The sequence below is a fragment of the Tachyglossus aculeatus genome, chromosome 4, assembly GCF_015852505.1.
Source record: "Tachyglossus aculeatus isolate mTacAcu1 chromosome 4, mTacAcu1.pri, whole genome shotgun sequence".
In the NCBI taxonomy this organism is placed as follows: Eukaryota; Metazoa; Chordata; class Mammalia; order Monotremata; family Tachyglossidae; genus Tachyglossus; species Tachyglossus aculeatus.
The window spans coordinates 86,313,853-86,339,749 of record NC_052069.1 but is presented as its reverse complement, the minus strand read 5'-3'; the positions used below and the strand labels follow the sequence as shown (position 1 = coordinate 86,339,749).

Here is a 25,897-nt window from a genome sequence, read left to right as displayed (position 1 = left end):
TAAAGAGTAACTTTAGAGGAGCAGCATGGCTCAGTGGAGTCACTTCACTTCAAGGCTTTGGAGTCAGAGGTCATGGGTTCAAATCCCAGCTCCACCAATTGTCAGTTGTGTTACTTTGGGCAAGTCACTTCTCTGTGCCTCAGTTACCTCATCTGTAAAGTGAGGATTAAGAATGTGAGCCCCCCATGGGACAGCCTGGTCACCTTGTAACCTCCCCAGCGCTTAGAACAGTGCTTTGCACATAGTAATCAATCAATCAATCAATCGTATTTATTGAGCGCTTACTATGTGCAGAGCACTGTACTAAGCGCTTGGGAAGTACAAATTGGCATCACATAGAGACAGTCCCTACCCAACAGTGGGCTCACAGTCTAAAAGGGGGAGACAGAGAACAGAACCAAACATACCAACAAAATAAAATAAGTAGGATAGAAATATACAAGTAAAATAAATAAATAAATAAATAGAGTAATAAATATGTACAACCATATATACATATATACAGGTGCTGTATATATAGTAAGCGCTTAATAAATACCATTATTATTATTATTATTATTATTGTGCTGAAGTGAATTGTCACGATGGCATCACAAACTCGAGTCCTAACAGTAATAGCAATAACGATGGTATTTGTTAAGTGCTTACTATGTGCCAAGCACTAAGCAGTGGAGTGGATGCAAGATAAGCAAGTTGGACACAGTCCCTGGCCCACATGGGTCTCACGCTCCCAACCTCCATTTTACAGATGAGGTAACTGAGGTACAGAGAAGGGAAGTGGCTTGCCCAAGGTCACCCAACAGACAAGGAGCAGAGCTGGGATTAGAACCCATGACCTTTAGACCTCCAGGCCCAAGCTGTATCCATTATGCCATGCAGGAGGAGTCCTGAAACAGGGGAGCGGGAGAGATGACAATTGAGGTTCCTTGACCCTCTACAGGGTCAAAGTTGAAAGCCTTGGGAAGTGAGGAGAAGGCTCAAGTTCTAGCTGGTGGGCGATAGCACGTGCTGCCCCTCGATGTAGCGCAGGGGTGACTGAGCAAAACGTTTCTGTGAAAAAACACCTGCCCCCGCCTCCCTTGTATGTCCTCGGAATTGTAGCCAAGCTGGAAAAATCAATTGTAACTGGAACACGGGAAAAGGAATGAGTGTGCCAAGTCCCGGGAAAGAAGCTCGGTGTGTGACTCTGGATTGCAAGCTCATTGTGGCTTAGCGGAAAGAGCACGGACTTGGGAGTCAAAGGTCATGGGTTCTAATCCCTACTCCTCTGCTTGTCAGCTGTGTGACTTTGGGCAAGTCACTTAACTTCTCTGTGCCTCAGTTACCTCATCTGGATTATTAGAAAAGCAGTGTGGCTCAGTGGAAAGGAGCCCGGGCTTTGGAGTCAGAGGTCATGGGTTCAAATCCCTGCTCTGTCACTTAGCTGTGTGACTTTGGGCAAGTCACTTCACTTCTCTGTGCCTCGGTTACCTCATCTGTAAAATGGGGGTTAAGACTGTGAGCCCCCCGTGGGACAACCCGATCACCTTGTAACCAGTGCTTAGAACAGTGCTTTGCACATAGTAAGTGCTTCATAAATGCCATTATTATTATTATTATGGGGATTAAGACTGAGACCCCCACGTGGGACAACCTAATTACCTTGTATCTACCCCAGCGCTTAGAACAGTGCTTGGCACATAGTAAGCACTTAACAAATACCATAATTATTATTATTATTCTCTGTGCTTCATTTTCCTCATTTGTAAAATGGGGATTAAGACTGTGAGTCTCATGTGGGACAGGGACAGTTTCCAAACCGATTCGCTTGTATCTACCCCAGAGCTTAGAATAGCACTTGACACATAGTAAACACTTAACAAATACCATTATTATTATTACAGCACTCAATAAATACCATTGATAATGAAGATGATATGCTGTTGATGATCATGATGACTGATTAACAGTAAACCCAATTTTCTCGGTACCTTGAAGTCTCTCTAGGAAGGGTGGGCCCCTGTGAATAATAATAATAATGGTATTTAAGTGCTTACTATGTGCCAGGCACTATACTAAGCGCTTGAAAGAGCACTGCACCAGTGAAGTGCGTTGTTCAGTGCATTGCTGCCAGCAGTGGCATTCATTGCAATGATGTATTGTGTGCCCCTCGAGTCTGTGGGTGACTTAGACTTTGGAAGGTTTGAGCATAGTGTTTGGAGACCAACTGTAGCTGCTCCCAGCGATCCAGGTTTCAGATTTCATACCAGATTTCGAAAGGATTAATAGTCCTAGATATATGGGAAAGTGACTCAGTCTGGAAAATCAATGATATTCATCTGCTCAACTCATTCGCCTGGAGTTGGCATCGCTACAGGCTCTTAGCTTTTCTTTATTAGTGGTCATTCTGGTAGCTTGTCATTAGCGAGTCTGAATCACCAAAATTATGGTTCTCAGTAAAAGTAAAATCCACTTGGGCCTAAAACATTAATGGAATTCCTTGTGCTTGCTGGAGTGTGCACAGATTTATGGAATCTGCTTAATAAAGAGGAAGTTAGCCAACATCTAGTGCATCACACAATTCATCACTGTACAATATTAGAGCAGAAAATGTAGACTTTGACAAATGGAAATGAAAGGGTAGGCCTCAACTTTTCGGGTGGCGGTGAGCCAGGCGGCCAAATGGTTCACTGGGGAATGGTTTTCCCTGACTCTCATCCTCAGGCCCACTCTCCTCCTCCCCTCCGCCACCACCCCCACACTCTTTCTTCCTCTTTATGGGCCATAAACCAAAGCTTAGAGATGAATTCCCACTTCCTCCTATTTAGAGTGGAAACCCCATATGAGTCATGGACTGAGGCCCACTTGATTATCTTGTTTCTGCCCCAGAGCAGGGTAATCAGGTTGGATTCATTGAATCATATTTATTGAGCACTTACGGTTTGCAGACCACTGAAAAGGGGTTGGGAAAGTACAGCATAACAATAAACAGTGACATTCCCTGCCCACAGTGAGTTTATGGTATAGAAGGGGGAGGTAGACATCAATACAAATAAATAAAATGACAGATGTACAAAAGTGCTGTGGGGCTGGGAGGGGGAAAAGAGCAAAGGGAACAAGTCAGGGCGATGCAGAAGGGAGTGGGAGATGAAAAGTGGGGCTTAGGCTGGGAAGGCCTCTTGGAGGAGATGGGCCTTCAATAATAATAGTATTTGTTAAGCGCTTACTATGTGCCAAGCACTGTTCTAAGTGCTGGGGTAGATACAAGGTAATCAGGTTGTCCCAAGTGGGGCTCACAGTCTTCATCCGCATTTTACAGATGAGGGAACTGAGGCACAGAGAAGCGAAGTGACTTGCTCGAGGTCACCCCGCAGACTAGTGGCAGAGGAGGGATTAGAACCCACGACCTCTGAATCCCAAACGCGGGCTCTTTCCACTAAGTCATGATGCTTCTCTAATAAGTCTTTGAAGATCAGGGATGGGGCGGGGGAGAGTCCCTGTACTACATGGGTCTCACATTCTAAGGGATTAAGGGTCCTGAATTTGCCAGGAAACTGGGACTGCTGGGCTGAAATTTTCACTTGCCCCTGATGAGCAATATCTTCTTCGTGTAGTATCTTAGTGCTGGTGTATGTTGGCTAACATACCTAGCATGGCTAACAAGCAGTGTTGCTCAGTGGAAAGAGCCCGGGCTTTGGAGTCAGAGGTCATGGGTTCAAATCCTGACTCCGCCAATTGTCAGCTGTGTGACTTTAGGCAAGTCACTTCACTTCTCTGGGCCTCAGTGACCTCATCTGTAAAACGGGGATTAAGACTGTGAGCCCCCTGTGGGACAGCCTGATCACCTTGTAACCTCCCCAGTGCTTAGAACAGTGCCTTGCACATAGTAAGCATTTAATAAATGCCATTATTACTATTATATAAATCACAAAACTTCACCCCATATACAAGTACTGATACATAAAAGAAGCTATAGACAATGACTGCCAAATAGTAGTAGAGTTAGTATCACCATCATCATCAATGGTATTTTAGTGCTTACTATGTGCAGCACACTGTACTATTCATGTAATAGTAGTAGAGTAGTAATTCTCTAGAGTGTAAGCTCATTGTGGACAGGGAATATGTCTGCTTATTGTTACATTGTAGTCTCCCAAGCTCTTAGTACAGTGCTCTGCACACAGTAAGCACTCAGTAAATACAACTGACTGACCGACAATACTAGTAATAGTATTTATTAGGGCCCGTTTTATGAAACCCCTCTCAGGATTGCACCTGAAGACTTTTGCCCCTTTTGCCCCTTTTAGACTGTGAACCCACTGTTGGGTAGGGACTGTCTCTATATGTTGCCAACTTGTACTTCCCAAGCGCTTAGTACAGTGCTCTGCACACAGTAAGCGCTCAATAAATACGATTGATTGATTGAAGACTTTCTAGTACTCTACCAGTCTTGGCTACGGGAGGGAAAGTCAAGCAGAGGCCTACCCATTCCATTCCTAGCTCGGGCAGTGGCTAGCTGGTGGCAGGCAACCTGCTAAAGGTCAAAACTCACCTGTACTGGGCAACAGCGGCATGGGAGAGATTCAAGGGCAGAGATTCAAGTTTACTGGGCTGGAGGAGGCAATGGTAAACCATTTCCATATTTTACCAAGAAAACCCTATAATAATAATAATGATGGCATTTGTTAAGCGCTTACTATGTGCAAAGCACTGTTTCTTAGTGCTGGGGAGGTTACAAGGTGATCCGGTTGTCCCACAGGGAGCTCACAGTCTTAATCCCCATTTTTACAGATGAGGTAACTGAGACACAGAAAAGTGAAGTGACTCGCCCAAAGTCACACAGCTGACAATTGGCGGAGCTGGGATTTGAACCCCTGACCTCTGACTCCAAAGCCCGGGCTTTTTCCACCCAGCCACCCTATGAATACACTACAAGAATGATTGCAGATGGAGGTGGGGTGTTTTAGGAGAAATTGTGTCCATGAAGTCACTATGGGTCGGAGATGACTCGACCACATACGACAAGACTTTATGAAAAACGCTGTATGGAGTACTGGGAAAGAATACAGTGATTTTGACTTGGTCCCTGGCCTTCAAAAAACTCACAATCTAAAAATCTATGTACGTTTAGGACCCGTTAGAAGTCTTCTGCTTTAGAGCTGAACTAACTAAAGGAAGTAATGTTAGGAAAAAGCAATTTTCATAATAATAATAATAATAATGGCATTTATTAAGTGTTTACTATGTGCAAAGCACTGTTCTAAGTGCTGGGGAGGTTACAAGGTGATCAGGTTGTCCCACGGGGGGCTCACAGTCTTAATCCCCATTTTACAGATGAGGTAACTGAGGCCCAGAGAAGTTGTGACTTGCCCAAAGTCACACAGCTGACAATTGGCGGAGTTGGGATTTGAACCCATGGCCTGACTCCAAAGCCCAGGCTCTTCCCACTGAGACATGTTGTTTCATGTGGTTTTGTTAAATTTTGCTTCTGAACCTCTTAAATTTTCCTCCCCAAACCCCATAAGTTAGTTTCAAAAGGCCCAAATCTGAAATCGGGCTAAATTTCCGTCCCACCAGTGAATTGGAAACTGGCATATAAGGGAGCCCTTTGTGAACCTTTCCAGACAGGGAAAGTGTTTGCTTGTAGAAAGACTCAGATGAAGTTTTATTGAAGGTCACTTATACCTCTAAAAAGCCTTGTTAAATCAGCCCACTGATTGAGTTTGGAGCCACGAGAAGTGAATTTTCGAGGATTCAGAGTGGGCCCTTATTTCATAGAGAAATGAAGAGGCCATGGATTGGGTCAGTCACATAAAACAAAAGCTAAATTATTTTAGTGTCGAAAGAAATTCTGAAGAGGAACCAAGAACAATAAGTGACCAGATGATGGATTGGGATTGTCAAATAAAACAAAAGCTAAATAACAGGGACCATGCGCAGGTTTATTTTAGCATCGAAAGAAATTTTGAAGAAGAACCAAGAACAATAATTGACCAGATGGATTTTGTGATTGGAAATCTCACCATCTGGGGGCTCAGACAGACAACACGAACTATTTTGAAAATATATGTTCTGTTTTTGATCTGTGCTGATATTGCAAGTGATTAAATTTGTATTTGTTTTTCATATTTATTGAGCACATAGTCTGTTTAGGGTACAAATACCATCATCATTGCTATTATTACTGTGCTAAGCTCTTGGAAGGGTAGACTGAAGGGCTTTTGAAGGTTCCTTATCAAACACCTTTCCCTGTCCCATACATTCAACTCTCTAGCCAACAAGACATTGCTCAGGCTAATCTCCCTATTGGGATACTTTGTCTCCCCCTCTTCAGCAAACCATCTTCCTTCCTTCCTTCCTTCCTTCCGAACTTCTTTTTTTGTGGAATTTGTTAAACACTTACTATGTTCCAGACACTGAACTAAGCTCTGGGCTAGATACAAGATAATCAGGTTGGACACAGTTCATGTCCCACGTGGGAATCACAGTCTTAATCCTCCTTTTACAAAAGAGATAACTGAGGCACCAAAGCATTAAGTGACTTGCCCAAGGTCACACAGCAGAGGAGGAGGGATTGGAACCCAGTTCCCCTAACTTCCAGACCCGTGTTCTTCCCAGTAAATCATGCTGCTCCAGCTCAGCTAAAGACCCACCACTTCCAGGAGACCACTCCAGATTAGTTTTAACCTCCTGACCAATCCAGCTCTTCCCCTCTCTCACAATCCTTGTCTGACTTCTTAAATTGTAATGCCTGTTATTTGCCCTCACTCATCTTTTTATGTTCTATACCTCAGTTGCAAATTGTTTTGCAAATTTGGGGGTATTATTAGCGATATTTGTTAAACATTTACTATTTAACAAGCCCTGTGCTAAGCGCTGAGGTTGATGCCAAACAATAAGATAACAATAATAGTAATAATAATAATTTTGATATTTGTTAAGCACTTACTATGTGCCAAGCACTGTTCTAAGTGCTAGGTAGATACAAGGTAATCAGGTTGTCCCACCTAGGGCTCACAGTCTTAATCCCCATTTTCCAGATGATAAAACACAGACCTGTCCCACAGGGAGCTCACAAATCTAATGGGGCAGGAGGACAGGGAACTCAGAGTCTTAAAGGGAGGGAGAACTGTTTGCGTTAATGTGCTTCCGCCATTAGAAGAGGAAACTGAGGCATAGAGAAATTGTGTCTTGCCCAAGGTCACCCGGCAGCCAAGTGGCAGAGCTGGGATTAGAACTCAGTCCCTTCTGGCTCCCAACTCTTCTCACTAGACCTTGCTCTCTACAGGCTTATAAAGGGAGGTCTGCTAAAAAAAAAAAATGAATTGTATTTTTGTATGCTTTTGATTTAGGTTGTAGATGAAAGTGTTAAATTTTTTATTCATGTTTGAATTTTGCTGATGACTCCCAAATCTACCTCTCCAGCCCTGAGCCCTCTCTCCCTTTGCAGTCTTGCATTTCCTCCTCCCTTCAGGACATCTCTACTTGGTTGTCCCAGTAACACTTCAAACTTAACATGTCCGAAACAGAACTCCTCATCTTCCCACCCAAACCCATTCCTCCACTCGACATTCCTATGACTGTAGACAGCACCACCATTCCCTACCTCACAAGCTTTCTACAGTGCTCTGCACAAAGTAAGCACTCGATAAATGTCATTGATTGATTGCCCACAACCTAGCCTCAATGTATCTCTCTCATTCAACCCATATATTCAATCTGTCACCAAATCCTGTCAATTTATCTTTACAACATCTCTAGAATCCTCCATCCAAATGGTTACCCTATTGGTCCAAGCGCGTATATCCTGTCTCAAGTCTTATATAAGCCTCCTCACTGACCTTCCGGCCTCCAGACTTTCCCCACTCTAGTCCATGTTTCACTCTGCACGTAGTGAGTTCTCAAGAAATACCATTGATAGATTCACTCTGATATCCATATCATTTTTCTGAAAGATCATCCTACACACGTCTCTCCATTCTTCAAAAACCTCCAATGATTGTCCATCTTTCTCCACATCAAGCAGAAATTCCTCATCATCAGCTTTAAATAACCCAACCAGCCCTCTCTCCTACTACAACCCAGCCCAAATGCTTCACTCCTCTAACCTACTTACTGTGCCTTAATCTCATCTCTCTTGTCATTATCCCCTTGCTCACAACTCCCCTCCTTCCTGGAACTCCTCCTGCTTCATATGTGACAGACCACCCCTCTCCCCATCTTCAGAGCCCTACTAAAATCAATCTCTTCTGGGAAGCTTTCCTAGACTAAACCCTCATCTCTCCATCCTGTTCTCTCTCCTAGCACTTTTTGCTATTCACTGCTTGCCCCCAGAGCACTTTTATATATATATATATATATATATATATATATATATATATATATATATATATATATATGTATCCTCATTCTCTGTTTCCCTTATCTGCCTTATTGTTATTATTATTATTACTAATAATAAGAAGGTATTTTTAAAACACAGTACTCTAGACTGAAGCACATCCTCTAGACTGTAAGCTCATTATGGACAGGGAACAAGTCTACCAGGTCTGTCGTATTGTACTCACCCAAGCACTTAGTACAGTGCTCCACACACAGTTAGTACTCAATAAATTGATGATGTAGTGAGCTTCCTATATGTTTAGTATGGTTCTAAGGACTGGGATACATATAAGTTAATCAGGTCGGACATAGTCCCTGTCCCATATATGGGCTCGCAGTCCTAAGTAGGAGAGAGCTACTGCCTCCTGTAATTTATTTTATTGTCCCTCTCTCCCACAAGATTGTAAGATCCATGTGAGAAGAGATCATGTCTGCCAGCTGTGGCATATTGTAATCTCTCAAGCACCTAGTACAGGTCTCTGTTCACAGTAAGGATGCAATAAACAATTGATCAATGAATGGTATTTATTGGGTACTCCTTCAAGGCCCTATTGAGAGCTCACCTCCTCCAGAAGGCCTTCCCAGACTGAGCCTCCCCTTTTTCCTCTCCTCCTTCTCCTCCTCATCACCCCCTCCCTCTTCCCTCTTCCCCTCCCACAGAACTTATGTATATTTGTACAAATTTTTACTCTATTTTATTCATGATGTACATATAGCTATAATTCTATTTATTCTGTTGGTATTGACACCTGTCTACTTGTTTGGGTTTTTTTTTTGTCTCCCCCTTCTAAACCGTGAGCCTGTTGTTGGGTAGGGACTGTCTCTATATGTTGCCAATTTGTACTTCCCAATGGCTTAGTACAGTGCTTTGCACACAGTAAGCGCTCAATAAATATGACTGAATGAATGACTGAATTTGCAGAACACTATACTAAGAACTTGGGAGAGTACACTACAACAGATCTAGCAGAAGCGTTCCCTGCTAATAATGAGCCATTGATTTACCGATTGATCAACTCTGAGCACTATCTTTGTTCTCTCTAGTCTATGGACATGCATCTCTGATGGGAGTAGCCAGGGAGGGTGGCAGCATGCATATGGAAACCCAGCGTGGCCTAGTAGAAAAAGCCAAAGTAGAAAGAGATCAAAGAACCCGTGCTCTATCCACTTCATCATGCTGCTTCTATGCTCATGGGAAGTGTTTTTGCTTAACAGAACCAAATGTTCAAAGCAAAACTAGCAACACCTTTGATTGTGGTGGGGTCTAAGGAACATCCCACCTCTGCCACTTGTCTGCTGTGTGACCTTGGGCAAGTCACTTAACTTCTCTGTGCCTCAGTTTCCTCATCTGTAAAATGGGAATTAAGACTGTGAGCCCCACGTGGGACAACCTGATTACCTTGTATCTACCCTAGCGCTTAGAACAGTGCTCGGCACATAGTAAGCGCTTAACAAACACCATCATAAACGCACCAGGTATTTCTTTTTTTAAAGGGTAAAAACCCATTTGGATTGAAATCTCTAAGCGTTAGTCCTGGGAGTCAGAGGAACTGGGTTTTAATCCCAACTCCGCCACTTGTCTGCTGTGTGATCTCGGGTGAGTCACTTCACTTCTCTGGGCCTCAGTTCCCTCATCTGTAAAATGGGGATGAAGAGTGTGAGCCCCACATGGGAAAGGGACTGTATCTGACCCGTTTATCTTGTATCTACCCCATGGTACAGTGCCTGGCACATAGGAAGCGCTTAACAAATGCTATTATTATTATTAGGATAACTTCAAATCCTCCTTCAGGCACGCAGAGCCTTAAGAGGCCGCGTAACTCTATTGAGCATAGCTTGCCTGGTTCTTCTCTCAATGGCAAACAGGAAGTAAGAAAGTGATCGGACTGCCACTTTGAATGTGCCATGAAATGGAGTCTTGAAGTGGAAAAAGAATCCTCCATGCCACCTAACTCCCAAAATAGAAGTTTGATGAGTTATTCCAATTTTCAGGCATGGGAAAGACATACAGCCCATAGAGAGACTGCAAAATATCTACGTTGCCCTGCAAAAATGCAAAATGTTTCACCAGAAGGAAGTTGGAGGTTGCTAATGGAAAGAGCTCGAGTCTTTACAGGGTTCCGCCATGGTGAATTTCCACTCCTAATACTGAGCAGATGAAAATAGTTGAGGATAGTGCTTTGTGCACAGTAAGTGCTCAATAAATGATTGAGTGAATGAAATAGGCTCAGGATTTTCGTCTGCTGGTCCTAAGTGGGTGCATCCCCAAGCTGCTAATGGATCTCTATGGGTTTGAGTACCAAAGATCTCACCTCAATAATAATAATAATAATAATGATAATAATAATAATGATGATGGTATTTGTTAAGCATTTACTATGTGCCAGCCACTGTACTAAGCGCTGAGGCCGATACAAGCAAATCGGGTTGAACACGGTCCCTGTCCCATTTGGAGCTCACAGTCTCGATCCCCATTTTATGGATGAGGTAACTGAGGCACAGAGAAGTAACTGGCCCAAGGTCACACAACAGACAAGTGGAAGAGGCAGAATTAGAACCCATGACCTTATGACGCCCAGGCCTGTGATCTATCCACTTTATCTTGCTGCTTCTAAGCTCATGGGAAGTGTTTTTGCTTAATGGAACCAAATATTCAAAGCAAGGCCAACAACACCTTTGGTGATGGGGTCTAAAGAACATATACACGCCTGGTAGTTCCTATTTTAGTGGGTAAAAACCAGTTTGGTTTGAAATCTCTAAGCATCAGGGATTTGTCTCAGTAAGTACAGTAAGTAATAAGGAAAGGTAATAATAATAATGATGGTATTTGTTAAGCAGCGTGGCTCAATGGGAAGAGCACAGGCTTTGGAGTCGGAGGTCAGGGGTTCAAATCCCAGCTCCGCCACTTGTCAGCTGTGTGACTTTGGGCAAGTCGCTTAACTTCTCTGGACCTCAGTTACCTCATCTGTAAAATGGGGATTAAGACTGTGAGTCCCTTGGGACAACCTGATCACCTTGTATCCTCCCCAGCGCTTAGAGCAGTGCTTTGCACATAGTAAGCGCTTAATAAATGCCATTATTATTTATTTATTTATTATTTGTGTGCCAAGCACTGTTCTAAGCACTGGGGTAGATTCAGGGTAATCAGGTTGTCCCACATGGGGCTCACACTTTTAATCCCCATTTTACAGATGCGGTAACTAAGGCACAGAGACGTTAAGTGACTTGCCCAAGGTCACAGAGCAGACAAGTGGCAGAGGTGGGATTAGAACCCACATTCTCTGACTCCCAAACCTGCGCTCTTTCCACTAAGCCACACTGCTTCTCAATGTTAAGGTTCCATTGTACTTTCCCAAGTGCTTAGTACAGTGCTCTGCACACAGTAAGCGTTCAATAAATATAATTGAATGAATGAAAGTATGAATAAAAATTTAATTTCAGTTGTGTTTGGTATACAGTTAAAAAGCCAAAGAAAAATGACACCTCGTGAATGGCAAAATCATGTGTTGTGGACTAGACTGAAAGCTCTTTGTGGGCAAGAAGCATGTCTGCCAAGTCTTGTTATATGTATATGCACCTGTATGTATATGTATATGCACATATATGCACCTGTATATATGTATATATGGTTGTACATATTGTACATATTTATTACTCTATTTATTTATTTATTTATTTATTTTACTTGTACATTTCTATCCTATTTATTTTATTTTGTTGGTATGTTTGGTTCTGTTCTCTGTCTCCCCCTTTTAGATTGTGAGCCCACTGTTGGGTAGGGACTGTCTCTATCTGTTGCCAATTTGTACTTCCCAAGCGCTTAGTACAGTGCTCTGCACATAGTAAGCGCTCAATAAATACGATTGATTGATGGATTGATTGATTGTTATATTGAACTCTCCTAACCGCTTAGTACAGTGCTCTGCATTCAGTAAGCACTCAATAAATATATGATTGAGTTACAATCAATCTGGATTTCAGTCTTTATGCTGTACATTAACATTAATTTGTTTAAACCCAACCGTATCAAATGATTTGCATTTCTTTACAAAAAGCAAGACAGTTAAGCTCTACTTGATGTTTTAGGTCTCGAATGTGCGGTTGGTTTCAAGTGGCGTGGAAAACTATTTTATAATCTTTGATTTAAAAGATGCACATCATAACCACTTCTACGTCCCTTCCAGGGTTACCTGATTAGTTGCGTATGGAACTGCTACCGGTACATCAGCGGCAGAAACACTTCGGACGTACTGGTTTACATCACCACCAATGATACTACGGTAGGCTTATTGTCATTAAAAATGACTTCCGTCTTCCATTTTATCGAAAATTTGGGTAATAGCTAGAGCTCTTCACCTCTTTGGTAGCTCCTAGAGAAGCAGCGTGGCTCAGTGGAAAGAGCCCGGGTTTTGGAGTCAGAGGTCATGGGTTCAAATCCCGGCTCCGCCAGTTGTCAGCTGTGTGACAATTGTCACTTCACTTCTCTTTGCCTCAGTTCCCTCATCTGGAAAATGGGGATTAATAATAATAATGATGGCATTTATTAAGCACTTACTATGTGCAAAGCACTGTTCTAAGCGCTGGGGAGGTTACAAGGTGATCAGGTTGTCCCATGGGGGGCTCACAGTCTTCGTCCCCATTTTACAGATGAGGCAACTGAGGCACAGAGAAGTGAAGTGACTTGCCCAAAGTCACACAGCTAAGTGGCGGAGCCGGGATTTGAACCGATGACCTCTGATTAAGACTGTGAGCCCCACGTGGGACGACCTCCTCACCTTGTAACCTCCTTGTAACAGTGCTTTCCCCCTTTTAGACTGTGAGCCCACTGTTGGGTAGGGACTGTCTCTATATGTTGCCAACTCGTACTTCCCAAGCGCTTAGTACAGTGCTCTGCACACAGTAAGCGCTCAATAAATACGATTGATTGATTGCACATAGTAAGCGCTTAATAAATGCCATCATTACAGCTTTCCAATTACTAATTCTCACTTCCTCGTTTGGTCTGGGTGCTTGTGATCATGTTGGAAATAATAATAATAATGATGGCATTTGTGAAGTGCTTACTAAGTGCGAAGCACTGGCACCAAAGCACCATCAGCTAGCTAAATGAGCAAGTGATGGAATTTGCCAAGGGTTTTTGCGGGTGAAAGAGCTATGGCTTAGTCGATCGATCAGTGGCATTTATTGAGCGCTTACTATGTGCCGAGCACTGTTCTAAGCACTTGGGAGAGTACAACAGAGTTGGCACACATGTTCCCTGTCTGCGACGAGCTTAAGTTTATTTCTGTTCAAGAACATGGTTTTATTTGGGACAAGTAAAAATAGAGATACAGCATACCTAGCGGATAGAGCATGGGCAGGAGTCAGAAGGACCTGGGTTCTAATTCCAGCACTGCTACTTATCCCGTATGTGATCCTGGGCAAGTCATTTGCCTTCTCTGTGTCTCAGTTCCCTCATTTGTAAAACGGGGATCAAGACTGTAAGCCCTACGTGGGACAGGGATTGTGTCCAACTTGATTTGCTTATATCCACCCCAGGGCTTAATACAGTGCCTGACACAGAGTAAGTGATTAACAAGTATCACAATTATTATAATTGAAAATGTTAAATAAAATGAAAAGATGAACTAAAAGGCAGCATGCCAATTTCAAGAATAAACTTCAGGAGTCAATCAGGTTTTGAAAATAGTTTGGTTTTGCAGCTAGGCAGTACAAGGGTCTTGTCTGGATCTATTAAATTCTGAACTAGAATTGTTTTGAAATGAACTAGAGTAAATAAATAATTGAGTCTGTATTCCCATCCATCTCTCTCTCTCTCTCTTCCCCTCCCCATTCCCACACCCCCATGTGTGTTTGGGGGTGAAGGAGCATGTATGTGTGTGGTATCAATGTGAGAAAGTGAATTTAGAAATTTGGATTGCTTTTTGGCATGTGATTAGCTGCAATCTGAACCTTGGATCCTTTGGGATAAAAATGTTGATGACTGCTGACCCCTTGGTTAGGTGGTCTTTGTTTTCATTGTTCCAAAGAGAATGATTTGGCCAAGTTGGCAGTCTGAACCAAGAGAAACAGCTGCAACCTGCTGTAGACTATATTAAAATTGCCCCCTGTATTGAAAAGGCAAAGGGTAGGAAGAGTGTGAACTGAGTTTTGAGTAATTGGGAGATAATTTAACCTGTCTATCCCTCAATTGTTTCTTGGGTAAAATGGGAATTAAAAAATACCAGGACTCTATTCATTCAATCGTATTTATTGAGTGCATACTGTGTGCAGAGCACTGTACTAAGTGCTTGGGAAGTACATGTTGGTAACATATAGAGACGGTCCCTACCCAACAGTGGGCTCACAGTCTAGAAGGGGGAGACAGAGAACAAAACAAAACATATTAACAAAATAAAATAAGTAGAATATCTACCTCCCTGCCCTGGCCTGCTAGGGAACATTGTTAATGAACAGTGTTTGTGGTGGGTTGTAATAATAATAATAATAGTAAGCACTCAATAGATATGCTTGATTGTAACTCCTAATCTGGATTTCAGTCATTATACTGTATATTAACATCAGATTGTTTAAACCCAACTACTCTCACAAGTTGAATAGGGTTACACTTGAGTAATTCTCTCTAAACACCTTATTTGTAAGTTTATAATGCCTCTTCTTTGATGAACTTACAAAGAGGAGATTTTTTCCTAGTATCTAGTTTATTAGCTCAAATCCGCTAATTAATGTCACTCAAGATTTGCAATCTTTGGGAAACTGTCATTTCCCACTACCTCATAGTAAAGAAAATTTCTCGTTAACTTGTCCCAGTCCATCAATTAATCAATCAATCAATCAAAGCTATTTATCGAGCACTTACTATGTAAAGAGCACTGTACTAAGTGCTTGGGAGAGTACAATATAGCAGCATTGGTAGACACATTCCCTGCCCACAACAAGGCTACAGTCTTGTCCATCCACTTCATTCTCCAAACCAAAGCAAGACACTTACAACTGCATTTTTTAACCGACTGGTTTCAAAAAAATGCCTGAAAGCCTTCAATCAAGGGGGATGGCTAATGCCCACAAAACATAAAGTGTTGCATAGTCCTCAACTACAGCCCCCAGTTGAGCTGTAAGAGGAGCTTTGACTCACTAATAATTAAAATGTTATTCCGGCATTATCTTTCTGAGCTGCAGTGATCTTTTGATTGGAATTCATCTGAACCCGTCTATAAGCCTCTTTTCTCTGCTTATTTGCCAAAGCTTAGACCTCAGCAAGGGTGAGAAGCGATATGGCCTAGTGGATAGAACAAGGGCTTGGGAGTCAGGACCTGGATTCTAATCCTGGCTCTGCCACTTGTCTGTGGTATGGCCTTGGGCAAGTCATTTCACTTCTCTGTGCCTCAGTTAACCTCATCTGTAAAATGGGGATTAATAAAGATGATATTTTACTATGGGCATTCTATGGTCCTTCTAACCCCCAGGTTCCTGCTCTATCCATTAGGCCCTACTGTTGTATTCTACATTCCCCAAGAACTCAGTACAGTGCTCTTCCCACAGTAAGGGCTCAATAAGTACCATTAATCGATTGACTGATTGATCGCAGAAAGAAAATTGGTCCCCTAGTTCACAACAGTTTTCTTGTAAATTGTACTTCTCCTGTGCTTTTGTGACAACTATTTGTCACAGTCTTTTCAGATGCTCTCTTTAACAACTGTGAAATTGGAGGTAACCAAGACCCTCGGCTGTAGGTTTCTCTGCAGAAATAGGGAGCTAACCAATTATTTTCTTTTCCTCCTGGAATTTAGAAGTGATTCTGGACAAAAACAATCGACTAGAATGTCCCAGATTCTTTTTTAGGTTTGTTCGCCTAGGGAGGAGTAGCCCAGTTCCTATTTTAACTTGACTCACAAGTTTTCCATGTAGTTGCTGTATATAAACAAAGGAATCATTTGCTCCCCAGAAGTGCATAGGAAAAGAAAACATGTAATATGCTCTGCAGGAGAGCTATGTTCAAGATTTTGATCTGCTCCTAATTGAGTTAGGTATTGACTTTTTAAAGTGTTTTGATCCGTAGTAGTTTCATTGAGTTTGGGGTTTGTTCAGAACAGCTGGCTGGTTGACTCATCATCATGCTGTCTTGCCTCAGTTATGTGTCAGCAACTGCCTCACTTACCTGATCTGTACAATGGGGATTAAGAATGTGGCCACCTGAATGTCTTCTCTCTGCCCCCGTTCTTAGTACAGTGACTGGCACAAAGTAAGTGCCGAACAAATACCACTAAGAAAAAGACAACTCTACTTAGTTCCCCAGGAACACAGCAAGGAGTTATCTACTGGACCTAAAAAGGATCCTAAGTGTGGAATGATATAAACTTCAAAATTAAAGGGCTTTCAGTTGTCTGTTCATAGTTTTCTAATACATTTAAATATCCCTCTTCCAATTTTCAAAAACAATTGGGAAAAATGAGGGTCACCCCAGTAGGGGAGAGAATTGGTTCCTTGGACAAAATGGACACACTGAAGGCAACGTTTGAATTTGAGTGAAAACAACAATCTTTCTTTTTTTACCTCCGAGGACAGGGCAAAAGGAGATCGACTTTGTCGGAACCACATAGGTTTTAAATTAGACTAAAGGAAGATCATTCTAACTGGAATGATTCTGAGACTCTGCAGCGTACTTACCACAGAGGTTGGCTTTTGGGTTTTCAGAAAATGGTAGACCAATGTCTTTCTAGGGTGATTTAATTTCAAGCTTATTGGAAGGCAGCAGGATAGATTGGGTGATAGGTCAAGTCCTCTGGAATTCTCTGATTCAGCCAGCTGTGCAAACTTTTTTCAATGAGGAAAAAAAAAATTCAAGGCCTCACCTGTGTTGATCTCGAGGGAAAGCAAATATACTGGAGGCTTGTGGAATCAAAGTGAGCTATGAAGACCAGAATTAGTAGTTGTGACTAGTATGTATTAAGCCCATAATGAGTGCAAAGCACTGTTCTAAGAGCTGGGAAAACACGCAGATGAGAAAAACACGTGGCCCTGACCCTTTAGGGGCTTACAATCTAAGAATAAGGAAGCAAGAAGGGTTGAGCAATACAAAACATAAGGAAAGAAGAAACAGTAAGACGAGAATAATCAGTCAATCAGTTGTGTTTATCGAACATTGTGTGCAGAGCACTGTCCTAAAGAGCTTTGGAGAGTATAATATGACAAAGTAGACACATTGCTCTGCACACAGTAAGCACTCAATAAATATGATTGAATGAATGAATGAATTACAATCAATCAATCAATCATATTTATTGAGAGCTTACTACATGCAGAGCACTGTACCAAGCACTTGGGAGAGCACAATACAGTAATATTAACAGTCACGTTCCCAGCCCAAAAGAAGCTTACAACCTAGAGTTCCCTGTCTACCGTGATAATACAACAAAAGCAATAGGGTAACCCTAACCCACAGTGATAACACAAAAAAGCAATAGAGCATTATAGCTAGAGGAGCAGAGTTTCTGGCTCCTCGTCATTCAGAGTCCAACATTCACAAGGCACAGCGACTGCTGCAGAAGAGGCTCCTGAGGACCTGAAGCTCCTCAATGTCCCAAAGGTTGAGAAGGCCTCAGTGGTGTGGGTATCTTTTCCCCCTCTTCCTGTGTTGGAGCAGGGGTGGTGGGAAGTCTCAATGGCATGGGGGCTGGGCAGCTTCTCCTCTGGGCTGCAGGCCTCAGGATTCAGGTGGTAAAGGGCCTCACACTGGTGGTGTCTTTTTGCCATTCCTGGGCCAGAGCAGAGGCTGATGGAAAGCCTCGAGGCCCCCAGGCAAGGTAGCCTCTCTCCCCAGTTACAGGCCTCAGTGTTCTGCTACCCACATACAACCTTCTCTTATCACAACTCGATAAAGCAATCATATTATTCCATCCTACCTAACTTACCTCGCTGCTCACATACTCCAACCCAGCCCTCATAATTCGCATCTTTAATTCCAACCTATTCACTGTACCTTGATCTCATCTATCTCACCACCGACCTCTCGTCCACATCCTGCCTTCGGCTTGGAATGTCCTCCGTCTTCATTCCCAACAGATATTCACTCTCTCCACGTTCGAAGTCTTACTGAAGGCACGTCTCCTCCAAGAGGCTTTCCCTAACTATGCCCTCTTTTCCTCTTCTCCCACTCCCTTCTGTCTCATCCTTCCATGGCTCAGTGGAAAAAGCACAGGCTTTGGAGTCAGAGGTCAGGGGTTCAAATCCCGGCTCCGCGAATTGACAGCTGTGTGACTTTGGGCAAGTCACTTCACTTCTCTGTGCCTCAGTTACCTCATCTGTAAAATGGGGATGAAGACTGTGAGCCCCCCTTGGGGCAACCTGATCATCTCGTAACCTCCCCAGTGCTTAGAACAGTGCTTTGCACTTAGTAAGCACTTAATAAATGTTATCATTATTATTATCCTTGCACTTGGATTTGCTCCCTCTATTTACCCCTCCCTCAGCCCCACAGACATTTACATATCTGTAATTTATTAATATTAATGTTTGTCTCCCCCGCTAGACTAAAAGCTTATTGTGGGCAGGGAACATGTCTACCAACTCTGTTATATGGTACCAAGTGCTTAGAACAGTGCTCTGCATACGGCAATCAATAAATACGATCAATTGATTGATTGACCCTTTCCAAGGGTCTAAAATATGTGGAGGACACAGGCTGCTGCAACGTAAACCCCTGAAAGCCTCTATCTTAAGGTAGATGTGGAGGGAAGATCCAGGATGACACAGAGGGAGTAGGAAAGGGGTTCCCCGTGGTCTTGGTTTGGCTGTCCAGTGTGGAGGGAAGCTTGAGTTTGGGCCTTGATACAGTTCATGCCCGCCATGAAAGTGATTTGAAAGAATTAAGAAGCCCTTTCAATATTGCCTGATATATACTTAGGGAGTTGTTTTCGCTCAAGGGAAGCTTCAGGCCCAGTAAGGACTTGAAGCTGGCATTATTTTTAGTCGGAATTCCTGATCCCTGAAGGTCTCTTTCCCAGGGAATAAGAGAGTCTGTCATTTAACCCCAGGAGTTATTTCTATTCATGGAGATGGTGACTAACATCATTAGATATTCGAGCAAGAGAGCAAATAGCTGCTGCGACTGTGTGCTCCTTCTGCTATTACTAGATGACTTTTTAGGCAAGGAAAATGTAGAAGAGATGCTTTTAAGGAGCCCAATCAGTAGCTTTTCAAAGATCCTCAACTCTGGTCTTCAGAAGTGGCATTATGGGAGACTTCTCCTTTCCCTTTCCCTTATATCTCCTTTTCCCCCCTTTTCCCCTTCCCCTTCTTATCCTTCATCATCATCATCATCAATCGTATTTATTGAGCGCTTACTATGTGCAGAGCACTGTACTAAGCACTTGGGAAGTACAAATTGGCAACATATACAGTCCCTACCCAACAGTGGGCTCACAGTCTAAAAGGGGGAGACAGAGAACAAAACCAAACATACTAACAAAATAAAATAAATAGAATAGATATGTACAAATAAAATAAATAGAGTAATAAATATGTACAAACATATATACATATATACAGGTGCTGTGGGGAAGGGAAGGAGGTAAGGGGGGGGATGGAGAGGGGGATGAGGGGGAGAGGAAGGAAGGGGCTCAGTCTGGGAAGGATTATTATCCTTCCCCTTCTTCCCCTTTCCTTTCCCCTCTCCTTCCTTTTTCCCTTCCCTTCCTCCCATCACCAACTCCCTCCTTCCATTCTGGCCCAGAGCTGGAATCAATCAGTCAGTATTGATCAAGGGCTTACTGTGTGCAGAGCACTGTACTAAGCACTTGGGAGAGTACAATGCAGGAGAGTTAGTAAACATATTCCCTGCCCACAAGAAGCTTACACAGTCTAAAGGGGGAGACAGACATTAAAATAAATTACAGATACAAAGTGCTGTGGGACTGCGGGGAAGGTACCAATCCAAGTGCCAGTGTGACGCATAAGGGAGAGGGAGTAGAGAAAATGAGGGCTGAAGCCGGGAAGGCCTTTTAAAGGAGATGTGATTTTAATAGGTCTTTGAAGGTGAGGAGAGTAATCGTTTGTCAGATAAGAAGGGGGAGGGTGTTACAAGCCAGAGGAAGGGCGTAGGGAAGGGGTGAACAGTGAGATAGACGAGATTGAGGGTAGTTACTTTAGAGGTGCTAAGCGTGTAGGCTGGATTGTGGTAGGAAATCAGTGAGGTGATAATAATAATAATAATGGCATTTATTAAGTGCTTACTTACGTGCAAAGCACTGTTCTAAGTGCTGGGAAGGTTACAAGGCAATCAGTTGTCCCACAGGGGGCTTGCAGTCTTCATCCCCATTTTACAGATGAGGTCACTGAGGCCCAGAGAAGTGAAATGACTTGCCCAAAGTCACCCAGCTGACAATTGGCAGAGCCGGGATTTGAACCCATGACCTCTGACTCCAAAGCCCGGGCTCTTTCCACTGAGCCACGCTGCTTCTCTAGGTAAGATGGGAGGGGGCAAGATGACCGACTGATTGGAAGGGGATTATTACGTGAGATCGAGAGTTAAAATTTGTTCTAAAAGTTTCATCGATGACCCTGAAGGAGACAGGTTGACTTGCAGCAGCCTTGAGAAAAACAAAGCTCGGACACAACAGCCCGTGATACTGTGGACTTGCAGAGTCAATCGATCAATTAATCAATGGACACTTACTGTGTGCAGAGCACTGCCCTAAGTGTTTGGGAAAGAACAATACAATAGAGTTGGTAGACACGGTCCCCACCCTCAGGGAGTTTACAGTCTCCAGGGTTAGACAGACATTAAAATAAATGACTGGTGGGATTCTCACTTAACCAGGTTAAGTCAGTGAAACAATGCACCCACCCCAGGGAGAAGCCACGTGGCCTAGTGGATAGATCACGGGCCTGAGAGTCAGAAGGGCCTGGGTTCTAATCCCACCTCCACCACTTGTCTGCTGTGTGACCTTGGAAAAGTCACTTCACTTTTCTGTGCTTCAGTTGCCTCATCTGTAAAATGGGTACTGAAACTAGAGGCCGTATGTGGGACAGGGAAAGTGCCCAAACCATTATCTTGTATCTTCCCCAGTCCTTAGAACAGTGCCTAGCACGTCGTAATTGCTTAACGAATACCATCATTGTTATTATTATACCCGGGATGGACTAATCACTAGTAGAAGAAGAAGCAGTGTGTCTCGGTGGAAAGAACACGGGCTTGGGAGTCAGAGGTCATGGGTTCGAATCCCTGCTCCACCACATGTCTGCTGTGTGACCTTGGGCAAGTCACTTAACTTCTTTGAGCCTCAGTTCCCTCATCTTTAAAATGGGAATCAAGACTGTGAGCCCCACATGGGACACCTTGATCACCTTGTATCCCCCCCGGAGCTTAGAAAACTTCTTTGCACATAGTAAGCACTTAACAGCGTGGCTCAGTGGAAAGAATAAGGGCTTTGGAGTCAGAGGTCATGGGTTCAAATCCCGGCTCCACCACTTGTCAACTATGTGACTTTGGGCAAGTCACTTAACTTCTCTGTGCCTCAGGTACCTCATCTGTAAAATGGGGATTAAGACTGTGAGCCCCACGTGACGCAACCTGATCACCTTGTAACCTCCCCAGTGCTTAGAACAGTGTTTTGCACATAGTAAGCACTTAATAAATGCCAGTAGTAGTAGTAGTAGTAGTAGTAAACTGTCACACCTAGACACAGGAGAGCTTGCAAAAAAGCAACAGCCAAAATCCTGAAAGAAGTCCTCTCCAGTTGCCTTTCTTAAAGGTCAGGTTTTAGGGTTGAAAATGTGCTTTAGAACTCTAACATCATTCCAGTATTTAAAACTGTCCCTATAAAGTATTGCCAGCCATTTCCTGGAATTTAGGTCCAGGGCAGTTTCCTGAAAATGCCAAAGTCATTTTGTCTGTTTTTTTCAATGTATTTATATTTGCATGCGCACACACACAACCTATCATCTGCTGAAGTCACTCATTTTTGAGCCAGTCTGAAAGCATAACTATTATTGTATGTGCCTGTGAAGGAGCCCTACTTTGGTCTTATTAATAATGCTAATAATTCTGGTATTTATTCATTCATTCATTCAATCGTATTTATTGAGTGCTTACTGTGTGCAGAGCACTGTACTAAGCGCTTGGGAAGTACAAGTTGGCAACACATAGAGACGGTCTCTACCCAACAATGGGCTCACAGTCTAGAAGGGGGAGACACAACAAAACAAAACATGTGGACAGGTGTCAAGTCATCAGAACAAGGCTAAATGCACATCATTAACAAAATAAATTGAATAGTAAACATGTACAAGTAGTAAATAGTAAATCTGTACAAACATATACAGGTGCTGTGGGGAGGGGAAGGCAGTAGGGCGGGGGGGGATGGGGTGGAGGAGAGGAAATAGGGGGCTCAGTCTGGGAAGGCCTCCTGGAGGAGGTGAGCTCTCAGTAGGGCATTTAAGCGCTTACTATGTGCCAGGCACTGTACTAAGCACTGGGTTGGATACAAGAAAGTTGGATTGGACACAGTCCCTGTCCCACATGGGGTTCACAGTCTCAGTCCCCATTGTACAGATGAGGCAACTGAGGTATAGAGAAGTTAAGCAACTCGCCCAAGGTCACACAACAGACAAGTGGCAAAGCCAGGATTAGAACCCATAACCCTCTGATTCCCAGGCCCATGCTCTGTCCACTGTATGCTGCTTATTGATAAAGCATGCTACCTGATTCTGGATGGAAAAAAACAAACAAAACCTTCAGGGTTCTGGAGCTGCCTAAGCTTGGTCACAAGGCATTGTCTTTCCCCAGCTAGTCTGCATCAATCAATCAATCAATCGTATTTATTGAGCACTTACTGTGTGCAGAGCACTGTACTAAGCGCTTGGGAAGTACAAGTTGGCAACATATAGAGACAGTCCCTACCCAACAGTGGGCTCACAGTCTAAAAGGGGGAGAAAGAGAACAAAACCAAACATACTAATAAAATAAAATAAATAGAATAGATATGTACAGGTAAAATAAATAAATACAGTAGTAAATAAGTACAAACATATATATATATATACACATATATACATATATGCATCAGTGAGACCTACTTTGTTTTTCATCCTTTCCCATTACAAATGATCTCCATTTGATCTGAAGACCTCATCTGTAAGCATTCTGGGGTGGCCACTCTATAGCGTCTGAAGGTGATAAACACTGGGCAGCCTGCCGGGGAATCGGGAGGAGGAGGAGGATGCATCAATCAATCAATCAATCAATCAATCAATCGTATTTATTGAGCGCTTACTATGTGCAGAGCACTGTACTAAGCGCTTGGGAAGTACAAACAGTCAACAGGCATTTAAAGTCCATTCATCTCTGGAGAGTTTTACAAACAAGATCCCATTTGCAGCAAGGAAAAGAAGAACATTTCACTTAAAAAACATAACTTGACTCTGAAGTGAATCACACGCGCTAAATGTGAGCAGCTTGTGGGTAGTTTATTTTAGGGGATGAGACTTTCGTGATTATTACTTAAAAGAAAGGAAAGGGGCCTTAGGATCTGGCCATAAAATGGCCGTTTTCAGCTCAGGGATCTCCTCCTAACCCTTTTCCAACTGGCATTTTGTGGGTAATCCTAAAAAACCAGGATGACCCGCTGTCTGAAATGAAGATTTATGGAGGCAGGGAGGGGACAGATGCAGTAGGTGGCACAGCATTGCTTGGAAGGCTCCAGGGACCCCCAGTTGCTGAGCCTTTCGCCATATTCATTCGTTTATACATAATAATAATAGCAATGATATTTGTTAAGCATTTACTATGTTCCAAGCACTGTTCTGAGAGCTGGGGTAGATACAAGGTTATCAGGTTTCCCCACATGGGGCTCATCGTCTTAATGCCCATTTTACAGATGAGGTATCGGAGGCACAGGGAAGTTAAGTGACTTGCCCAAAGTCACACAGCAGACAAGTGGTGGAGCTGGGGTTAGAACCCACAACCTCGGACTCCCAAGCCGTGTTCTTCCCACTAAGCCACGCTGCTTCTCCATAATAATGTTGGTACTTGTTAAGCGCTTACTATGTGCCAAGCACTGTTCTAAGCGCTTTTTCTGGCCCACAGAACTTCTCCAACCTCCTCTCTTTAATCTTCACTTCCCATCTCCAAATGTTTACTTCGCTGTGGCCATGGATCGACTTGAGGACTTGAGGTAATGAGGTTGCCCCACGTGGGGCTCACAGTCATCTTCCCCATGTTACAGATGAGGTAACTGAGGCCCAGAGAAGTTAAGTGACTTGCCTAAGGTCACACAGCTTGACAAGTGGCGGAGGCATCCGCAGGTACACAAATCCTGTACTTTGAAAGATAATACTACTGACCAAACGTAACATTGCTTGTGGGTGTGGCTGATTAGGGAAGGGAATATCTCACAAACAGCAGAAAATGCTCTCCCATTGCCTTCCAGTAGTGGTGATGGTTTGCACTGAGCCATTCCCACTCTCTCGCCTGGGAGATGACTGATCAGGACTAGTGATGCAGATGGTGGTCCTGAGATGGTAATAGTTGTTGCAATAATATTTATTAAGCACTTATTGGGTGCAGAGCACTGTACTAAGCGCTGGGAAAGAGTATATAAGTGTGAATGAGACCTGGACCCTGTTCCTCAAGTGGCTGACAGTCTATAAATAAATTATCTGTCTCTCCCTTCTAGACCGTGAGCTCGTTGTTGAGTGGGGACCGTCACTATATGTTGCCCATTTGTACTTCCCAAGAGCTCAGTATGGTGCTCTGCACACAGTAAGCGCTCAATAAATACAATTGAATGAATGAATGAGGACTTGAGGTAGGCGATCAGGACAAGATATACTTCTTTCCTTCTGCAGCAGCACATACTGTAGGCTTTGACTCCTTTTTTATGTGTGTGATGTTTGCTAAGTACTTAATATGTGCCACACACTTCATTGTCATATTTATTGAGCACTTACTGTGTGTGGAGCACTGTACTAAGCACTTGGGAGAGTACAAAGTAACAATGAACAGACACATTCCCTGACCACAATGAGCTTACAGTCTAGAGGACACTGTACTAAATGCTGGGCTAAATACAAAATAATAGGTTTGGACACAGTCCCTGTACCATATAGGGCTCACTTTCTTAATCAGAGCCCCTCTAGACTGTAAGCTCACTGTGGACAGGGAACATGCTTACCAACTCTGTTATAGTGTATTCTCCTAAATGCTTAGTACAGTGTTCTGTGCACACTAAGCGTTCAATAAGTATGATCAATTGTTTAATCCTGATTTTGCAGAAGAGGAAACTGAGGCACAGAGAAGTTGCGACTTCCCCAACGTCATACAGCAGATAAGCGGCGGAGCTGGGATTAGAATCCAGGTCCTCTGACTCCCTAGGTTGTGCTCTTTCTGCTAGGCCACACTGTTTCTACGTCACTTTTCATGCCGTTGTTGACTGTGACTTTCCTTTCCCCAAACCTTCGGTGTCCTACTGAAGAAATGTTACAGACAATAAGACGGAAGACATAAAACTGAACATGCAGCTTCTTTTTTTATACTCTC

At 43.2% G+C, this 25,897-nt stretch overlaps 1 protein-coding gene across 1 annotated transcript in view; it reads left to right on the top strand.

The window, feature by feature from the left end:
- Positions 1 to 25,897, top strand: part of LAPTM4B (lysosomal protein transmembrane 4 beta) — a 103,559-nt gene that overhangs the window by 56,213 nt on the left and 21,449 nt on the right. Inside the window, exon 6 of the mRNA XM_038745294.1 lies at positions 12,546 to 12,641. Coding sequence (XP_038601222.1) covers positions 12,546 to 12,641 — 96 coding nt within the window. The remainder of the gene's footprint in view (positions 1 to 12,545; positions 12,642 to 25,897) is intronic.